Consider the following 19,502-nt stretch of genomic DNA (forward strand, 5'->3'; position numbering starts at 1 on the left):
CAAAAACTAGAAGGTATGCAACAACAGTCCCCCCCTTCCCCGTCGGAGACCCTCCTCTTCCCCTGGATGACGTTAACTACAACTGGCGCCAGCGCGAAAAGCCCGAAGCTTAGAGTCAACAAACCAGAAGCCAACGCGATCAGCCACTTCTAAAAAAGAACAAATAAACTGAAGGGAGATGAAGTGCAGACTAGTGTGTCGTGTGCAGACTAGTGTGTCGTGTACAGACTAGTATGTCATGTGCAGACTAGTGTGTCGTGTGCAGAATAACGTGTCGTGTGCAGAACTAACATGTGGTGTGAAAACTAGCATACAGAAAAGTATAAAAGCTTAACCTTTACCCCAGGGCGGGGTCCTAGTTCCTGGAGAGGCCACTGCGTTGGTGCTCTGGAATTTGGACCCTGGCCCGGGGCTAGTCAATAAACTCCTTTGCCTTTTTGCAGCCTCAGTGACTCTGCCTCTCTGTTCCTGGGGCCAAGGGGAACCAGATCTAACAGTATACCCCCAACCCCTCCCCCCCACATCTGCCCGACACCCAATCAATGTTATTCCTAAATGTGCTCTTAGGTGATGATCGGTGAAACCAGTTTGATGGTGAGTACATGTGGTGCTTATTTTTCCATTCTTGGGATACTTCATTTAGTAGAATGAAAATACAAGAGGTGCTATATCACCATTGTTTCTTATAGCTGAGTAGTACTCCATGGTATACATATACCACATTTTATTAATCCACTCATGTATTGATGGGCACTTGGGTTGTTTCCACATCTTCACAATTGTGAATTGTGCTGCTATAAACATTTGGGTGCAGATATCTTTGTTATAGAATGTCTTTTGTTCTTTTTGGTAGATTCCCAATAATGGGATTTCTGGATCAAATGGTAGGTCTACTTGTATCTGTTTAAGGTATCTTCATATTGCTTTCCACAGGGGTTGCACTAGTTTGCAGTCCCACCAGCAGTGTATGAGTGTTCCTGTCTCTCTGCATCCACGCCAACATTTGTTGTTATGGCAATATACATAACCTAAACTTTTGTACCCCTATAATATGCTGAAATAAGAATAAAAATAAATAAATAAATAAAAAGAAGAAGATGAGGCAGAGGGACATAACCACTCATTATTGCAAACAAAGGCATTTTTTTCTCCAAGATGGAAATAGCTTTCTTGATTTTATTGATTATAAATGTAACACATGCTCATTAGAAAAATTCAGAAAATATAGAAAAATATGAACTGTGTGTATAATTTTAACGGGATTAGTTATGAATACTGTTTAATAACCTGTTTTTTTCACCAATATATTTTGGACATCTTTCCATGAAAAATGAATATCATTATGGCCACAGAGTATGCTCCTGTATGAATATGTCAAATGTAGACTGCTTACAGTGCAGTTTTTATTTTTTTATTTTTTATTTTTTATTTTTTTGAGACAGAGTCTCACTCTGTTGCCCAGGCTGGAGTGAGTGCCGTGGCATCAGCCCAGCTCACAGCAACCTCAAACTCCTGGGCTCAAGCAATCCTTCTGCCTCAGCCTCCTGAGTAGCTGGGACTACAGGCATGTGCCACCATGCCCAGCTAATTTTTTCTATATATATATTTAGCTGTCCATATAATTTCTTTCTATTTTTAGTAGAGACGGGGGTCTCACTCTTGCTCAGGCTGTTCTCGAACTCCTGACCTTGAGCAATCCTCCCGCCTTGGCCTCCCAGAGGGCTAGGAATACAGGCATGAGCCACCGCGCCCGGCCCAGTGCAGTTTTTAAATATAGAAATTCATATGTTCCTATGAGGCAATGAACATGGAACTTTGCACATTAGTTCAATTATTTTCTTAGGATATATTTCTAAAATTGGAATAAAAAATAAACTTAGATGGTAGTGTATGAAATTCTATCAAAATGCAAAAAATATTAAGAAAATATTACTTATATGTTTTGTTTGTTTGCTGGGGCCACACCATCATTATGATAATTGATAAAAGAAAGAATCAAGCTTATAGCTTTCCTTTCCTGATAGGCTAGTTTTTTTATTTCTGTTTTTTTGAGGCAGTGTCTTACTCTGTTGCTGGGGCTACAGTGGCAGATCCTCCTGCCTAAGCTTACTGAGTAGCTGGGAGTATAGGTGCACACCACCACACCTTTTTTGTAGAAACAGGATCTTGCCATGTTGCTCAGTTTGGTCTTGAACTCCTGGCCTCAAGCCATTCTCCTGCCTCAGCCTCCCAATATGTTACTATGACAGGTGTTAGCCACCATGCCAGGCCCCAATAGGCTAATTTTTAATATAATGAACAACTCATGAGAAAATGCAATTCTTAATAGAAGAGTGAGAACTAATACATTCAAAGGATATATTAATGATAATTAGAAAACTGCTATTAGGCAACCCTCAGTAAAATAAGTGAAATTAGAAAAATATTAATCAAAAAATGCTAAATAATTATATGAAAGAAACAGGCAGACATTACTTGGACCCATTTATCAACTTTAATATAAATAAAAGTGAAAAAAACCCCAAGATGTGTATCCAAATGTGCTTTCTGAATCCAGATGTGCTGGAAGCTTAAAATACAAAGTGACTTTGAAAGATTTAATATCAAAATAAAAAAATACTTTGTTAATAGTATTATATTGACTACTTATGAAAACAATAATATTTGGGTTATATTGGGTTAAATAATTACAATCAAATACACGTGCTTGTTTGTCTTTTCCTTTATGTTGCTACTAGAAAGTTCAAAATGACACATGTGGCTCATATTTTATTTTCATTAGGCATTGCTGTCAGAGAGGATCACTTCCCTTTTTAAAACTCAGCCTGCCTCTTCAAAAGACCAGAAGCCAGGAAGGTTAGAAAATCTGAAATCTAAAAATAATTTTATTATATTGTTTCCAATTTTGAATAGCATATATGTTATATGTAAGTGGATATAACCTTATATACAAGGTTAAATACAAATATCTTGGCCGGGCGCGGTGGCTCATGCCTGTAATCCTAGCACTCTGGGAGGCCGAGGCAGGTGGATCACTAGAGGTCAAGAGTTCGAGAGCAGCCTGAGCAAGAGCGAGACCCCCGTCTCTACTAAAAGTAGAAAGAAATTATATGGACAACTAAAAATATATATATAGAAAAAAATTAGCCGGGCATAGTGGCGCATGCCTGTAGTCCCAGCTACTCGGGAGGCTGAGGCAGGAGGATCGCTTGAGCCCAGGAGTTTGAGGTTGCTGTGAGCTAGGCTGACGCCACGGCACTCACTCTAGCCAGGGCAACAGAGTGAGACTCTGTCTCAAAAAAAAAACAAAAAAACAAAACCTTAAACTGACTCCTGGTGAGTGATCACTGGTGAAAATTGAGAAACTGGAAGAGGGAGCATCTCCATCCTGTGAGGAGGAGCAGTAGGATGTGTGGAGCTCCCAGAATTAAATTTCCCAGCTTCTCAGGTTTCTCTCGCTCACTACCTAGTAGTGAGCCACATTAGGCTGTATCTCCCCAGTAGGAGTGGTCCTCAAGCTTGAAAATGTGTTCAACCTACTGAATATAGGGTCCTTGTGAACTGTGGATGCAACAGGCTGCTTGTCTGAGCTGTTTCCCTTTTGTTTCCTTTATAAAATCTTGCTACCATATAATTCCAGTTTTCCCAAGTATTTGTGAATTTTATTACATGATTTGAGTGTAAGATTATTATTTTCTTGCTGGAAAATCAGAGTGGATTGAGTGATATGATCTGAAGAAGTGAGGAGAATTCTTAAAATAAATGGTTTCATGCAGAATTTAAATAAGAATATGAACATCCAGGTACAGAAACAGCCTCAGGCAGCTGTGATGTGCCCCCTGATCTCACCTCCCTTCTGCACCCAGAGGCCGCTGCATCCTGATTCTTTTTGTGACTCTTTGTAGCTTAAATGTCTATCATGAAGCAGAGGATGGCTCAGTTTTGCCTCTTTGAGTTCTCATAATTTAATGTTACCTTTAATATTCTGTTAATATTATGCTCTAAATGTTTTTCTGTGGCTTCTGTGCCTCAGTTTGTGGCACACATACTGCTGTCTGATGCTGTGGCTCACCCAATTTGCTCACACATTCCACTGTTAATAGGACTTTGTTTCAAGTTCAGTTTTTGATGTTGTAGACAAGGCCATTTTTGGTGTTGTCCCCCAGGTATTAACACTTTGGAAATTTTTGAACCTAAAGGAAGAAACTGAGGCACAAAATATAATTTTGAAGAGTTTACTTGAGCCAGAGTAAGTACAGACCAAAGTAACCTTGGCTATGAGATCCTTTTGGTATTTGTTATAAGCAGGTTTTTATTTATTTTTATTTTTTATTTCAGCTCATTATGGGGGTACAAAAGTTCAGGTTATATATATTGCCCATGCCTCCCCATCCCCCCGAGTCTGAGCTTCAAGCGTGTCCATTCCCTAGACAGTGCACATCGCACTCATCAAGTAGGTATGCACCCATCCCCTTCCCCCAGCCCCCACCTCTGTCCGATACACAATTGGTGTTATTCCCAAATGTGCACTCAGGGAAACCAGTTTGCTGGTGAGTACATGTTGTGCTTATTTTTCCATTCTTGGGATACTTCACTTAATAGAATGGGTTCCAACTCTCTCCAGGAGAACCAAAGAGATGCCATATCGCCATTATTTCTAATAGCTGAGTAATATTCCATGGTATACATATACCACATTTTGCTAATCCATTCATGAATTGATGGGCATTTGGGTTGTTTCCACATCTTTGCAATTGTGAATTGTGCTGCTATAAACATTCGGGTGCAGGTGTCTTTTTTATAGAATGACTTTTGTTCTTCTGGGTAGATGCCCAATAATGGGATTGCTGGATCGAATGGTAGGTTTACTTGAATCTGTTTAAGGTATCTCCACATTGTATAAGCAGGTTTTTAAAGGCAAAAGGGGGGATATGGAGTGGGCCAAAGCAAACTTGTTTGTCAGGAATTCTTATTGATTTACATAAACATTGATTAGTGATTGGCTGTAAGTTGTTGAAGTATGCAGTGAGTTATGGTGTTCAGCATGTGGCATTTGAGGTTGATTTACAGCTACTTGTGTCATTCTAGAGGCCACACAGAGCAAGCAGTTTCTAGAGATGATTAATTAGCTTAATACTCAAGGTGGGGAGTGGAACATGACTGCCGCCTCATTTCTGTGCTTCTCTGAGCCTGATGGTTTAGAGGAGGCTTGCATTTTCTAGACAGTAAGTTTCTTTTCTTTCATATTTCTCCCTTTTAATCAAAATATTTCACTTCAGAAGCTCTGTGGCTCAAAGTCTCAGTGTCTAGGTGTTCCTCATCAGCAGGTATTCTCATTCTTAGACAGTCCTGTCCCACACTGGGAAAGGAGGAAGAGGATGTAGCTTAGTGAAATATTTTAAGAGCACCCAAAAGCAAAATTGAAATGGCATCACAGAGTGCCAAGAGTGAGACTTCAGTCCAGTCATTGGTTTATATAGCTGCTGTTGCTTATTTTATTATGTCTAATCTTTGGAATACCATGATTTTAATTTTCTTGGAAGAAGTAAAACCATGACATACATAGCATTAATAATTTGAATAGTAGAAACATAATGCTCATAAGGATAATCAAAAGAGGATTTGTATGCCAGAGCAACAACAAAAACCTATTCCATTGGGAGCCATTTATAAACATCAGGAAGAAAATTAAATCTAGGTTCTTTCTTAGAGACTTGTCTCTAAAAGTGTCATCTTTTATGATTTTTCCTAGATTTTCATGGGAAGTGTCACCCTGTTAAGGCAAAAGCACTCTGAATTGCCTGTAGCTGTCTTCTTGATGGAGAGGCAGGCAATTGGCAGTTTTTCCCAAAATAGAATCTCCATCTAAAATAGATAGGTGGTCATTCCTGAAGAAAAATTTGAGGTAAATAGTCCAGTGTTGGGTTTTGTCAGGGCCATTTTTAGATAGAGGGCTGATCTAATGTTATATCTCTATATTGACTTTCAATTTAGCATCACAGAGATTGGTCCGCAATACCTCATATGGTTTCTACCACCAGGGTTAGAGGGAATTATTTTTTGATGGTATTTTCAATAAACATAATTTCTAGGTTGAAGTCATGATAATGAAGAATATCATCTTTAAGGAGATCTTGTTTATGTGCTTCTTAATGCAGGTGCATGGGCTTTTCTGTTGTTATTTTGAAGGGAGAAAGCTAATGTTTTCCAAAGGGAGTAGAAAATATATATCTATTTTTTTTTTTTTTTTTTATGAGACAGAGTCTCGCTCTGTCACCTGGGCTAGAGTGCCATGGTGTCAGCCTAGCTCACAGCAAACTGAAACTCCTGGGCTCAAGCAATTTTCCTGCCTCAGCCTCTTGAGTAGCTGGGACTATAGGTGTGCACCACCATGCCTGGTTAATTTTTTTTATTTTTGGTAGAGACGGGGTCACACTCTTGGCTCAGGCTGGTCTCAAACTCCTGACTTCAAGTGATCCTCCTGCCTCGGCCTCCCAGAGTGGTAGGGTTATAGGTATGAGCCACCACACCTGGCCTAGAACATACATTAAACATACCAATAGGAGAGCATTAGTCCAGAGAAGGTTAAAAGTTTCTGTAAATTTTGTCAGTTGATGTTATAGTACCTTATTTATATATTCCATTGGTCTGGAAGACTGAGGGTAGTGTCCACAATAGAAATGCTGAGAAATTGGTCCCATGTTGCAAATAGACTGAATTATTTGACCAGTGAAAGGAGTTTCTCAGTCTCTGTGAAGCTCAGAAGGAAATCACCAACAAGGAATAGGAGAATAGAGGGTCATAGTTAAAAAAAAATTCAACCGAGAAATTTGGTCTTTTTCTTTCTTTCTTTTTTACAATTTACTGAAAAGGTGAAGCAAGTACTTTTATTATCTCCAATTAATACTTCATGAAAATCTTGTTTAAATGAGAAAGCCAAATTTTACCCTTGAATTTCTGTATTATTAATATGAAAACTAATTTTAATAAAACCTTATAAACAAATATATCCAATCTCAATCAGTTTTGGCCACGCAAGATAAGATTTCTATACACCTTTTATAGTCTCTTATATTCCCAAACTCTTTTTTCTCTAACTTTCTATATCCACTCATTTTATCTCTTTCATTTTTTTCTTCTTTTATTCTTTCAGTTGAATTCAACCTTTATTTATTTATTTTTTTTTTGAGACAGAGTCTCACTCTGTTGCCCAGGCTAGAGTGAGTGCCGTGGCGTCAGCCTAGCTCACAGCAACCTCAAACTCCTGAGCTCAAACGATCCTCCTGTCTCAGCCTCCCGAGTAGCTGGGACTACAGGCATGCACCACCATGCCCGGCTAATTTTTTCTATATATATTTTTAGCTGTCCATATAATTTCTTTCTATTTTTAGTAGAGATGGGGTCTCGCTCTTGCTCAGGCTGGTCTCGAACTCCTGAGCTCAAACGATCCGCCCACCTCGGCTTCCCAGAGTGCTAGGATTACAGGCGTGAGCCACCGCGCCCGGCCGAATTCAACCTTTAAATAACTTCTAAACTAGGCAAAGTTACTTTTTGTAACCAGAAATCACACCCTTATGTATATTTCAATAACCTTTTGCACGCACAAAAACATACATCTTATTTATACACACTGCTTGTAGAATTGTTTCTCTTTTCTCCAGTTTTAGTTACCATATGTTATTAAGAATTTTAAGTCTTAGTAACTTTAATTCATAGTGAAAACATAAGACGTAGGGAAGTTTAACAGTGGCTCACAAACTAATAATTTATGAATATGTATTTTATAATGTTTAGAAGAATAGGCTTTGTAATGGAATAATTTTTCAATGTAGAAAAGAACATATTTACTAACACATCTAAATATATTTTATCTGTGAAATAAGAAACCAAATGTATATAAGCTTAAACTCATATTTAGTAGTTAATGTCTTAGCATTATATCTTATTTGGAAATGACCTATATATTCAATGAATATTCATCATTTAATTTACCATTGCAAAACTCTAAGAGTATAGTTACCAAAAATATTTGAAAAACATTTTTAAATAAACATATTAAGAAACATAATTATCATTATTATTATAAGTTCATTTATAAACTTCCATTCCATTTTTGTCTGCTTTATTCATTGTTAATAATTATGTTTGTAAAATCTCATGAGATGTAAGAAAAATCTAGCCATCATCTCAGGTTAAACTTTTTATTATAACCATTTTTATCCTACTCTGTTAGGCAAGTATTATAAAAGCAATAACCTTAAAGTTAAGTAAATGAGTATTTTGCTGATATATCAGAAGACATGATTGTTTTTATTAAACAAAACATATTAAACTAGTCATATTGACCAAAATATTTAGTCAAGTCATGTGAAATTGGAAAATATTTGGTCTTATTTACCTAATTATGAGCACTCATTTGTTTTTAGGTTAGTTAGGTACCATGTAGACAATATACAAACACATGTATCAATGTATGCATACACGTAGATACAATATATAACTTATGTATGTACACATGCATGCATGTAAAAGAAGAGAATGTAGAGTTAAGTGTAAAAGAGAGTAGAACTTTAGACCATGGAGGAGGGGTGATGGGAGACAGTGAGTGATTTGACAGGAGGCAGAACTCAGGTGGTGATGCCAATGATGGGGAGCAGCACCTGCATGAACTTGAGCAAGTCATTTCCTTTCCAGGCCTGTTCCTTTTTCACTGAGAACCTTTCCACTCCCCTGTACTTCTAGTAGTCATGAACTTCAAACTCTTTGATTGGATGTCCATTCCCTTTAACTGTTTTTACTGAGCATTCCTATATTCTCCCTTCTGACAAGGGGGAAATGGAACTGTGAGATGCATTTTCTTTTACAGGGGAAATTTATATGTAGTGTAATTATTCCTTACATGTGTTTTGGTCTGTAAACTGGTTTATAGAGTTACCTATGGTTGTATTTTAAACTGTAGATTAGGAAAATCCATAGAAGCTTTCAAAATAAATAATACTTTTGTTTACATAAAAGTAGGAATACCTTTAATATCATAGTAGGCTTATTGTGGGCTTAATGTGCTCTTGTCTGAGAGGCTTCATGAATATTCACAAATAATTACAAAATGCACCAAACAAATGAGAATGATTACCATGAAATCAGGTTTCTGACTTATTTTTTTGCAATTAGTGGGAAAGCATCACATGTCTATTCATACTGTTCAGACTGGGGAATTCTTTTTAAAGTGTAAACCAGATTATACATTTTCAAGAATTACTCAGGAGGGCTTCTTGAAAAGATATTGTGAAAAATAAGTAAAATTAGGATTGAAAAAATTGGACCAGGTATGTCTACAGTTTTGGGGCCCAAAAAGGCCACAGTGTGGAGAATACCAGATTTTGTTAGAAAAGAATGATTGTTATGTTTGTTTTTCTCCAAGTCATAAAGGAAAGATTTTTGTTTGTTTGTTTCCACTTCCTACTTCACAGAAGGAGCAAGTTTTTTAACAAGAGGCTATGTGCATTGGAGCATATAGGTTAAAACAGATGAGGTGCTACATGCATTGGAGCAGGTTAGTGAGGGATGGTGAGTCTTGGCAACAGGAAGTCTGCACAGGGGCCTTTGGAATCTCAACTCCTTTGTCTTGCAGAAAATCTGCCATTTTGGGGAAACAACTCAAAAAGGCTAAGTAGTTAAAAGTTACAGGATTCTCTTCTTCAGACCCCACTGGATTGAGAATCTATTATAAAACGAGAGGAAAAGGAGTATAAAAACATATGGAGATCATTGAAATTTGTTCATAGATCAGTTATACAATAGCACAGAGATATTTATTTTTGAGATCATCTAATTTATTAGCCTTTTCAATGATACTTTTATATTTTGTATCTAGTTTAAAATGGGCTTCTATTCTCCATGGAAACGAACATTGTCTCCCATATTGTCAGGTCATAGCCATAACTACAGCTTTATTTGCATATTCTCTTAAATTGTCTGAAAGATTTGAGGAAATAATCTCATTTTATATTTTCTGAGTTGATATACAAGTCTCTGGACACCATGTAATAATCTAACTTTTATCATGCATTTCAAATCCATCTTTTATCAGACACTCCCATTTACTTTAAGTGCATTTTCTCATATATATTATGGATGGATGGATAGAAAATAAATAAATAGATCATATATAGATATAAATAGGTATTTGCTTAGACAATGCTGTTTTCACAGTCATGAACAATGATCACTATTTTCATCTCCTAAACTAACTTAATATAACAACACTTTACATCTTCAAGTATGTTTGCATTTCAATATGAAACACATATATGTTATATGTTTTTAATGAAATTTAATCTTATTTTATTAGAAATTCAGTACCTATTTTGACATTTGTGATTAACTTCAGTTGTCTTGTGCTGACTGTATTCAGTTTTTTTTTGTCTGATATACTACATCATAGAAACACATGGAAAGTTTTCTATACTTGTATGTTTGGCATCAGTTTCTAGAACGTGGAAATTACATCATTTTAATGTCTGGTACAAATAGAATATGTATACTCCACTAAAGATCTCTTACTAGTGTACTGTGCTTTAAAGTCATGACAACTAAACTTTTCTCTTTGTGGTTATATTGATATGATATATAGTTTTCATTCATTTTAGTTTGCTTTTAGTGATGTTGTGTCTGCGTCCATTGGCTCTTAATATTAATTTGTACTATTATAGTTCATGCTAATTTTATTCACTTGGTTAAGATTCTCTCTGATAAATTTTTCCACTGTAGAGGTATTTTTCTCTTAACTATTAATAGGTAACTTGTGAGGATTTACCAACTAATGTGCTTAAACTATCACATTTAATCTGGAAGCTCCCTTTCTGTTTAGATTTTCTTTGCTGGCTTTGGAAAATGAAGGCACTCATATTTATCTTCCAGTCACATGAACTGGAGTAAAGCCAGGCTCTGCCACTTACTGGATGTTTGAAAGACATTCCTCTTGGGCTGGAAGCATTGACATCACTAGTGAGCTTGTTAGAAATTCAGAAATTCAGGTCTCACTCCATATTTCCTGAATCAAAATCTGCATTGTCGTACGCATTAAAGTTTGAGAGGTACCTTTTACCTCAGCATGACTTTTCCATCTGAAATATATACACAACTTATCCTGCATGATGTAATGTAGAACTTAAAAATGTAAATGTCTGTTTTGGTGCCTTGAATTTTATAGTGTAAATATAGTATCTACACTGGATTTGTTGATCTATGTCAGTTTCATTCCTCAGAGTTATGGAATACATTACAGAATATTTTTGTGTTAAAAATTGTCTTTTTGAACAATTCCAGTCACTCATATAATTAAGAAACTGTTATCTTCCCTCTCTCATTTCACCTGGAGCCAAATTAAGAACTCTTCCCATAGCCACTTCGCAAATATGTGTTTTTATTTCAGGGACTGTTGACATTCAGGGATGTGACCATAGAATTTTCTCCAGAAGAGTGGGCATGCCTGGGCACTGTTCAGAGGAATTTGTATAGAGACGTGATGTTGGAGAACTACAGAAACCTGGTCTCCCTCGGTGAGGATAACTTCAATACACAATTTGTATTCCACACTAAGGATTTCATATCCCTCCTTTGTAGGAAGTTTTCTGGGAGTTTCTGCTTTATATGAATTAATTTTAGATCTTTGTTTCCAAGGAAATCTTGAGGATTTGTTGTATAGGAAAAATCTTCAAGATGTTTTATCTTGACTTTAATCTTACCCATTCTTGAGTTGATCTGTATCCTTCATTCTAGATTAGTAGTAATTTCAGAAATGTAATGGCATAAAATATTATCTACACCTTAAAATTAAATTTCTACCATTAGTTTTTGATTCACTAGTGCTGGGTAATAGAGATAACAACCCACAAATTTTATTTTTTTATTTTAGTTTTGTTTTATTTTGCTTTGGTGACAGAGTCTTGCTCTGTCACTCTGGCTAAAGTGCAGTGACATCACACCATAGCTTACTGCAACCTCAAACTCTTGGGATCAAGTGATCCCCCTGCTTCACCATCACTAGTTGCTGGAACTATACTTGTGTGCTACCATGCCTGGCTAATTTTTTTTAATTTTAGTAGGGATAGGGTCTCACTCTTGCGCAGGCTGGTCTCAAACTCCTGACCTCAAGAGATTGTCTTACCTTGGCCTCACAGAGTGCTAGGATTACAGGTGTGAGCCAACACACCTGGCAAAGACCCACGAATTTAAATATTGCCTAAATATTCTAAAGTTTCCATCAGGGAATGGTACTTTTTGATTAATTTTCTTTTTTCCTTTTCTTTTCTTTTCTTTCTTTCTTTTTTTTTTTTTTTGAGACAGTCTCACTGTGTTGCCCGGGCTAGAGTGCTGTGGCGTCAGCCTAGCTCACAGCAACCTGAAACTTCTGGGCTCAAGCAATCCTCCTGCCTCAGCCTCCCGAGTAGCTGGGACTTCAGGCATGTGTCACCATGCCCGGCTAATTTTTTCTATGTATATTTTTAGCTGTCCATATAATTTCTTTCTATTTTTAGTAGAGATGGGATCTCACTCTTGCTCAGGCTGGTCTGGAACTCCTGACCTTGAGCAATCCACCCGCCTCGGCCTCCCAGAGTGCTAGGATTACAGGCGTGAGCCACTGCACCCGGCCTGATTAATTTTCTAAAATCTTATATAATGTTATGTCTTTTCTTTTTTTTTTTTTTAACTTTAGAAATTTTTTAGAATTTTTAATTGACCTACAATAATTGTACATATTTATGAGGCACAATGTGATGTTTCGATACATGTATACACTGTGAGATGATCAAATTAAGATAATTAGCAGATCCATCAATTCAAACATTTATCACTTCTTTGTAGTAAGAACATTCAAAATCCTCTCCTCTACCTATTTTGAAATATTCAATACGTTATTGTTAGCTATCGTAACCCTACTGTGCAATAGAACACCACAACTTATTCCTAATTGTAACTTTTTACCCATTAGGAAGAGTTTTAAGTACAAATAATGGACAGATGTTCTACCCATAAATTCTGTTTCACAGAAGCAGAAGCTTTTTAAAGGAAAAACCACATAAATCTTAAAAGGCACTGGGATTCCTCTGCTTCTAGATTTAATTGCTAGGCTAGAAAAATAAACCTTGCTCTACTACTAGGAATCACAAGTTAGAACTGAGTAATTGCCAAAGTGGAAATTACATAGAGCCATTTTGGGCGAAAGTATTCAGCTTTCATCTCCAATGTCCACAACTACCTATAAGAACAGTGAAACCAGGTCAAAACAGTCCAGCATAACCAGGCTTCATTATATAAGGCCATTATGTTCTTCTAAGATGCTAATAAACCCAAACAGGAAATACTGAAATCAAATTAAAACATATTATTTGAGGCTCACTGTCACAGAAATTGTTAGTTCCTTGTTGTATCCTACCTTCTAAGACATCTTACTACAAATAACATTTTATTTTATATACCACTAGCCATGAATTTTTGCCATTAGTTATTACATAAATGCTACCTGGTACCATTACCCAAAGGACATAACCACTTTATGTCCATAATTCATTTCTGTATTTACAGAATTTTCACGATTCACACATCTATCAGTAAAGATTTAACACTGAGACACAATCTAACATCCATAGCACGTTTTGCAACTAGCAATGTATTTTTAATCACCCTTGAGTGACCTTATGTAAAAAATAGATCAATAATTTAGAAGTTCTCAGTCTCTAAGGAAGATTTTTAAATGTACATACAGAAATGGTTACGAGATTTTTTTTAAAAACATATTCCATGTCCACATCCTGCTGTAGCTTCTTTTCTTTCAGCTGCTTTCCTTTACCTGCACTGCAAGAGGGGCCCAGATAAGATGTTCTGCTTGACTTCTTTGATGTCCTGAAGTTTCTGTTGCTCTTTATTTTTCTTCAATTTGTTCATTATAACTTGAGCTTGGCATTTCTGTTTGATCTCTTCATTGCGTCATCAGTTTTATTCTGTAGCTCTTGCTGGTATTTGACAGATTCATTTCTATGTTTTCCAAATTCAAATGAATTAGGTCTTTATGCTAGCTGCTTTACGGAATGCTTTTTAGTCTACCTAACCTTGTGTGGATTGCATTTTAAAGTTTTTATGACATTTGGACTTATGGAATCTGAACAGCTTACAACAGCTGCAGACAAACATCATGCCATGGCCAGGGAAGACAGGCCCCAAAGGGAACTAAACACTTCTCAATATGCATGGTCCTTCCCAACCAACACCAAGCTTGAGAGGAAACCAAGAGATATTTTAGAATCCCATGTTCTGACCCTGTCCTTTCTTGAAGGAAAGTGATGCCTAATTTCTGCACAATTCAGAGAGAACTTACAATCTTTTCAGCTAGTTTTAAAATGAGCAATTCTTTTTATCAAATTTCTGAATTCACAGGTTTCTAAAACTGGCCTTAAGAAAAGGTCCGAAACCTAGGCAACTACCAGGAACCACATAACCCAGCCGAAGGTCCTTCAAAGCATCTTAGAGCTGTTTTTCAACGTAGGGGCAACAATAGATTCCACTAAATCCTGATAAGGATCTTTTGTGACAAAGGGCCTGGTGTACTAGGTTAGTCTTCCAAGACAATTCCACATTTTACTAGGGAGCCTTAAAAAAGTTTTGTCTTATGAGTAAATGATGGCTATTCTCACTGACGATGTCATTACCACCTACCCTTTACTATAGTATAACCAGAGGCTAGAGAATAAGAAGTACATTTTTACTTACATAGCACCAAATACAACTGCTATTTTTTTTACGGCTCTCAGAAAGAAAAACTAAAGATCAGAAGATTTAAAAGTATCAAAAATTTTAAATACGCAAATCTGTCCACATATTTTCTCCTTACATGAAAGATACTAAGTAAGTTACATTTACATGTCCTACATATATTGTTTTTAAAAATCAGATACTTCTCATTTAAGAGAAAGTAGAAATTATTTAAAATGAGGGGGATGGGTAAGGGATGGAGCTATATATCCCATTCAAATTACATTAAAAGCCAAATATAAACAGAAGTGAAATTTTCCTAAAAGGAAATAAATAGTCACTATTCCCCTCCCAAAGTAGGTAAATTACACTAAAGAGAAGAAATCTTCACGCATTGAGACACTTTCTCACTTTGATATATGTAAATAAAAATAAGTTTCACGCTGTTTAAACTTTTAGGGTTATATAGTTAGAAACATAATTCTACTTTTATGGACAGGTCAACTAGGGGAAATACGTTAGCACAATCATTTGAATTGGTTGCCTGCATACTGGGCAGGGCTTATTCCGTTTCTTTAGCTTCTTTGCACACGTAAAACATGCCATAAGATGCCCTGTTTTGCCATGGACAATGCAACCATTTTTAGGTCGACCTTGGCAAATCACACAAGGTTCAGTGGCATTAAGGAGAAAGCCAGATTCCACACTTTCTTCTTTGTCTTGTGTTTCTTCCTTCTCAGACTCTTTGACATCTTCTTGGCTGCTATAAATAATGCTATTAGAAGTTGATGGCTGAGAATAGTCCTCACTTTCTTGTGACTGGGAGACTTGTGTGATTTTATCATCATTTTCCTCAACACATGACTCTTTGGAATCATTCACTGTAGTTTTTTTACAATCTGGAACATCAAAGCCCTCTTCTGCTTGTGTTGGGTTTTCTGGTTTGGCTTTCTCAGAGATATCCCCTCTATCTTTCCCTTTATTTTCAGGAAGCCAATTCTCACGAAGGGCCCAACATCTGTTGCAATGTGGTGGAAGGGGAGGATTCATTTCATTGCATGAAGTACACTTCCAATAGTCAGCTAAGGAAATCTCAGGATCTTCTTCAAATGAATCTGTATCACTCTCCTCTGCCTGATACACAGTAACTCGATATACCTCATCATCTTCATCTGAGAGTTCTTGTCCTTCTTCACTAAGGCTATAATCTTCTGAATCAAGAGATTCAACTTCAAATTCTACACTAAATTGATCTGAAACTGAATCCTGATCCAACCGATCACCTGAATGTTCACTTATACCAGCATCAAGATCCGGATTTGATGGAGTCCCTGTAGATTCACTGCTACTGCTTCTTTCACAGCAGATCTCCCTTATTACACACAGTGCCAGGCTTTCATCAAAGGAAAAGGAAATACTATCAGACTTGTGGCGTTTTCTTTGCCGTTCACCAGACAATTCATCTGAATTTTCTTCTGTCTCACTAACTGCTCTCCTTCTAGATGAGGTAGATGGTCTAGAAACCAAACTTGAAGATGAAGGTTTCTCTTCCTGTAGCTCTTGCACCAGGTCCTTTTGTTTTTTTTTTTTTTTTGAGACAGAGTCTCACTCTGTTGCCCAGGCTAGAGTGAGTGCCGTGGCGTCAGCCTAGCTCACAGCAACCTCAAACTCCTGAGCTCAAGCGATCCTCCTGTCTCAGCCTCCCGAGTAGCTGGGACTACAGGCATGCGCCACCATGCCCGGCTAATTTTTTCTATATATATTTTTAGCTGTCCATATAATTTCTTCCTATTTTTTTAGTAGAGGTGGGGTCTCGCTCTTGCTCAGGCTGGTCTTGAACTCCTGAGCTCAAACGATCCGCCCACCTCGGCCTCCCAGAGTGCTAGGATTACAGGCGTGAGCCACCGCGCCCGGCCACCAGGTCCTTTTGATCACTCCCACCTTCAAGGTCACATCTGTTCTCACTCACAGATGTACCTGAGTCTGATGATTCCTGCTGATTGACTATTACCAAGTTTCTGTAGATCATTGTATAGATTTTCCTGTGCTCTTTCACAGAGAAGCTTGGCACTCCAAACAAATCTCCTAGAAGATCATTTGAACAATATACAATATGTTGTTGCTTCTCATCATATAATCGTTTAGTCATAATATACTGGCCAAGATAAAATATAACCTCTTTCATGGTGTATGTGTCTTTTTGTGCACCAACAGATTTTAACAACTTCATAAGCAATGGCTTTGGTCTAACCAGGGTCTCTTGTTCCGAAGCTGGAATCTGTGAGGCGGCTACATCAGTAGATACAGACATGTTGGTATTGCACATTTGCCTGCTCCTCACCAGGCGGGGGTTTTCGCGCCTGGAGTTGTGAGGGGTCCCTTGAGGCTCCCTAGTTCCCTTCACGGGGCGCGCGGAAGCCCCAGGCCCTGGGCCTCGGCGACCACTTCCACTCTCGGGGCCCAGGCCGCTGGGGAGCTCGAACGCACTAGTCCGGAGAGGAAGGAGGCTCCTGGCGGCGAAAGGGGGCAGGACCTCGGTCAGAAAAGTCAGAGCCGCCCCTCAGGCTCGGCTCTTGGCTCCCTCTTCCTTCTGGTCACACAGGCCGTAGAGACCCCGCAAGGAGCCGACCTGGCGGAGGTTCCAGGGTACGCGCCCCTACCGCCCCATGTTATGTCTTTTCTACTGAGCACAGTACTAGGTTGGTAATTGAAGACTCTGAGCAAGGGTGATATCATTTTTTCTCTCATAAAACAGGTCTTGCTGTCTTTAAGCCAGACCTGATCACCTGTCTGGAGCAAAGGAAAAGTCTCTGGACTGTGAAGAGGCATGGAACTGTAGCAGAACACCCAGATAGGTGGGAGTGAATGAAGTAGATGACACAGGTGAGAGGTCAAGGAGAAAGCTAGACTTTAAATTGTGGTTTGGGCAGTTCTGCTCCAATGGAAATGGTTTCTGAGAAGTCTGTGTTTCTTTCTCTTAATCTCAGATATGGGCATCTCTGGCCTTTGTTATTATCTAAGGACTTGACTTAGTGATCTTCAGTGATCTTCCTTCACATTTACAGTGAGTGTCAGAGTCCTTTTCATGGCTAATAAGGGACCACAGGATGTGACTGCTCTTCCATTGCTTTTCAAGAGATGGGAATATCAGTGCATTTCTGAGGAACTCTATGACAAACTATTTTTAATTTCACTTTTTGCGTCACATCTGATATGTCTTAGTGGTGGTATTGGTATTTGGTTCAGAAATCCCAGAACGCCACAAGCAAATGTTGTGTTTTCTGCTTTATTGTTTCTTATCCTATGGAACTGTTAAATGTGATTCTGTAGAAATTCATACTCAGTAATATTATCAGAACACTAAGTATCTCCATAAATAAAAACTAGTGTTATTTTACTTCTAAATTCTGTTTTAATGTGGACTGTGATTAATAATAAACTCTACACAACTCTTCCTCAACTTTAATATAGTTTAATGTATCTACTCCCTACATTTCTTAAATACTCTATGTCATTGGGCACCTTAGAATATTGCTCAGCCTATATTCACTTTCTGCATTTTACTTTTTTTTTTTTTATTTTTATTTTTTGTTTGTTTTTCAGCTCATTAACGGGGTACAAAAGATCAGGCTATATACATTGCCCATGCCTCCCCATCCCCCCGAGTCTGAGCTTTAATTGTGTCCATTTCCTAGACAGTGCACATCACTCTCATCATATAGGTGTGCACTCCTCCCCTCCCCCCACCCCATCCCCCCCCAGAGAGAACTTCAAACGTGTCCATTCCCCAGGCAGTGTGCATCGCACTCATCAAGTAGGTATACACCCATCCCTTCCACCCAGCCCCGACCTCTGTCCAATACCCAATTGGTGTGAATCCCAAATGTGCACTCAGGGAAACCAGTTTGCTGGTGAGTACATGTGGTGCTTGTTTTTCCATTCTTGGGATACTTCACTTAATAGAATGGGTTCCAGCTCACTCCAGGAGAACCAAAGAGATGCCATATCGCCATCATTTCTAATAGCTGAGTGCATTTTACTTTTTTTTTCCAATTTTAGATAATCTTTACCATCTTCTTTATTTCTCAATAACTATCATTTTATAATTTTCTGTTGTTTAGTATGAAGATTACTGGGGACTGTGTCATTCATATATATGTATACACATTTACATATATGTATATATGTCTGTGATATGGACTTTCTTCACAAACAAAAGTTGTATAACTATACAATTATTGTATACAATGTAATGACTTGATATGTGTGTCCATTGTGAAATGACTGGTACATTCAAGTTAATGGGCATATCTAACACTTCACAGTTTGTTGGTAGTTAGAATACTTAAGGTCTACTGTCATAACAGATTTTTAAGATAAAAACCATTATTATTAGCTGTAGTCACAATGCTATACATTAGGTCCACAAAACTTATTCATCATATTATATAAATGAATGTTTGTACCTTTTGAACAATATCTCTTCATTTTCCCCACCTCAGGCCCTGGCAACCACCTTTGCACCTTCTGCTTCTATCAGTACAACCTTTTTAGATTCCCCATATAAGGGAGATCATGCAATATTTGTCTTTCTGTACCTGACTTATTTCAGCTATGTTGTTGAAATGATTGAATAATATTTTTATAACCAAATAATATTCTATTGTGTACATATACCACATTTTCTTTGTCCATTCAGCATTCACAAACATTTAAGTTGTTTTCATTGATTGGCAACTTTGAATAATTCT

The 19,502-nt window shown here is 37.6% G+C and overlaps 2 protein-coding genes and 1 pseudogene across 6 annotated transcripts in view; 1 reads left to right on the forward strand and 2 right to left on the reverse strand.

Moving 5' to 3' along the window:
* The window catches only part of LOC138382415 (KRAB domain-containing protein 5-like), a 35,372-nt gene extending 17,756 nt beyond the window's left edge, over nt 1-17,616 (forward strand). The window contains exons 3-4 of the mRNA XM_069466927.1: nt 11,435-11,561; nt 17,507-17,616. Coding sequence (XP_069323028.1) covers nt 11,435-11,561; nt 17,507-17,616 — 237 coding nt within the window. The remainder of the gene's footprint in view (nt 1-11,434; nt 11,562-17,506) is intronic.
* LOC138382932 (probable ribosome biogenesis protein RLP24 pseudogene) lies at nt 13,724-14,737 on the reverse strand (annotated as a pseudogene).
* Nucleotides 15,187-17,282, reverse strand: LOC138382931 (E3 ubiquitin-protein ligase Mdm2-like). Of its 5 annotated transcripts, none has more exons than XM_069467556.1 (3): nt 16,929-17,124; nt 15,910-16,066; nt 15,187-15,843 (listed from the first exon to the last, which is right to left on the reverse strand). In XM_069467556.1, the coding sequence occupies exons 1-3, from the start codon at nt 17,075-17,077 to the stop codon at nt 15,256-15,258; spliced, it is 894 nt and encodes a 297-aa protein (XP_069323657.1). In that variant the 5' UTR covers nt 17,078-17,124; the 3' UTR covers nt 15,187-15,255. The 5 variants fall into 5 exon arrangements, with proteins under 5 accessions (XP_069323657.1, XP_069323653.1, XP_069323656.1 ...); XM_069467552.1 differs by having other exon boundaries at nt 15,187-15,917; nt 16,047-16,323; nt 16,670-17,124; XM_069467555.1 differs by having other exon boundaries at nt 15,187-16,223; nt 16,729-17,282.
* Nucleotides 17,617-19,502: the final 1,886 nt, after the last annotated feature.

Source organism: Eulemur rufifrons, chromosome 4 (genome assembly GCF_041146395.1).
Source record: "Eulemur rufifrons isolate Redbay chromosome 4, OSU_ERuf_1, whole genome shotgun sequence".
Lineage (NCBI taxonomy): Eukaryota > Metazoa > Chordata > Mammalia > Primates > Lemuridae > Eulemur > Eulemur rufifrons.

Excerpts from the sequence above, each read along its gene's own strand:
- LOC138382931 (XM_069467553.1), bottom strand. The coding sequence starts at position 17,077 with ATGTGCAATACCAACATGTCTGTATCTACTGATGTAGCCGCCTCACAG. Across the intron at positions 16,324-16,669 it reads GGAGTGATCAAAAGGACCTG|GACCTGGTGCAAGAGCTACA; the intron begins GTGGCCGGGCGC and ends AAAAAACAAAAG.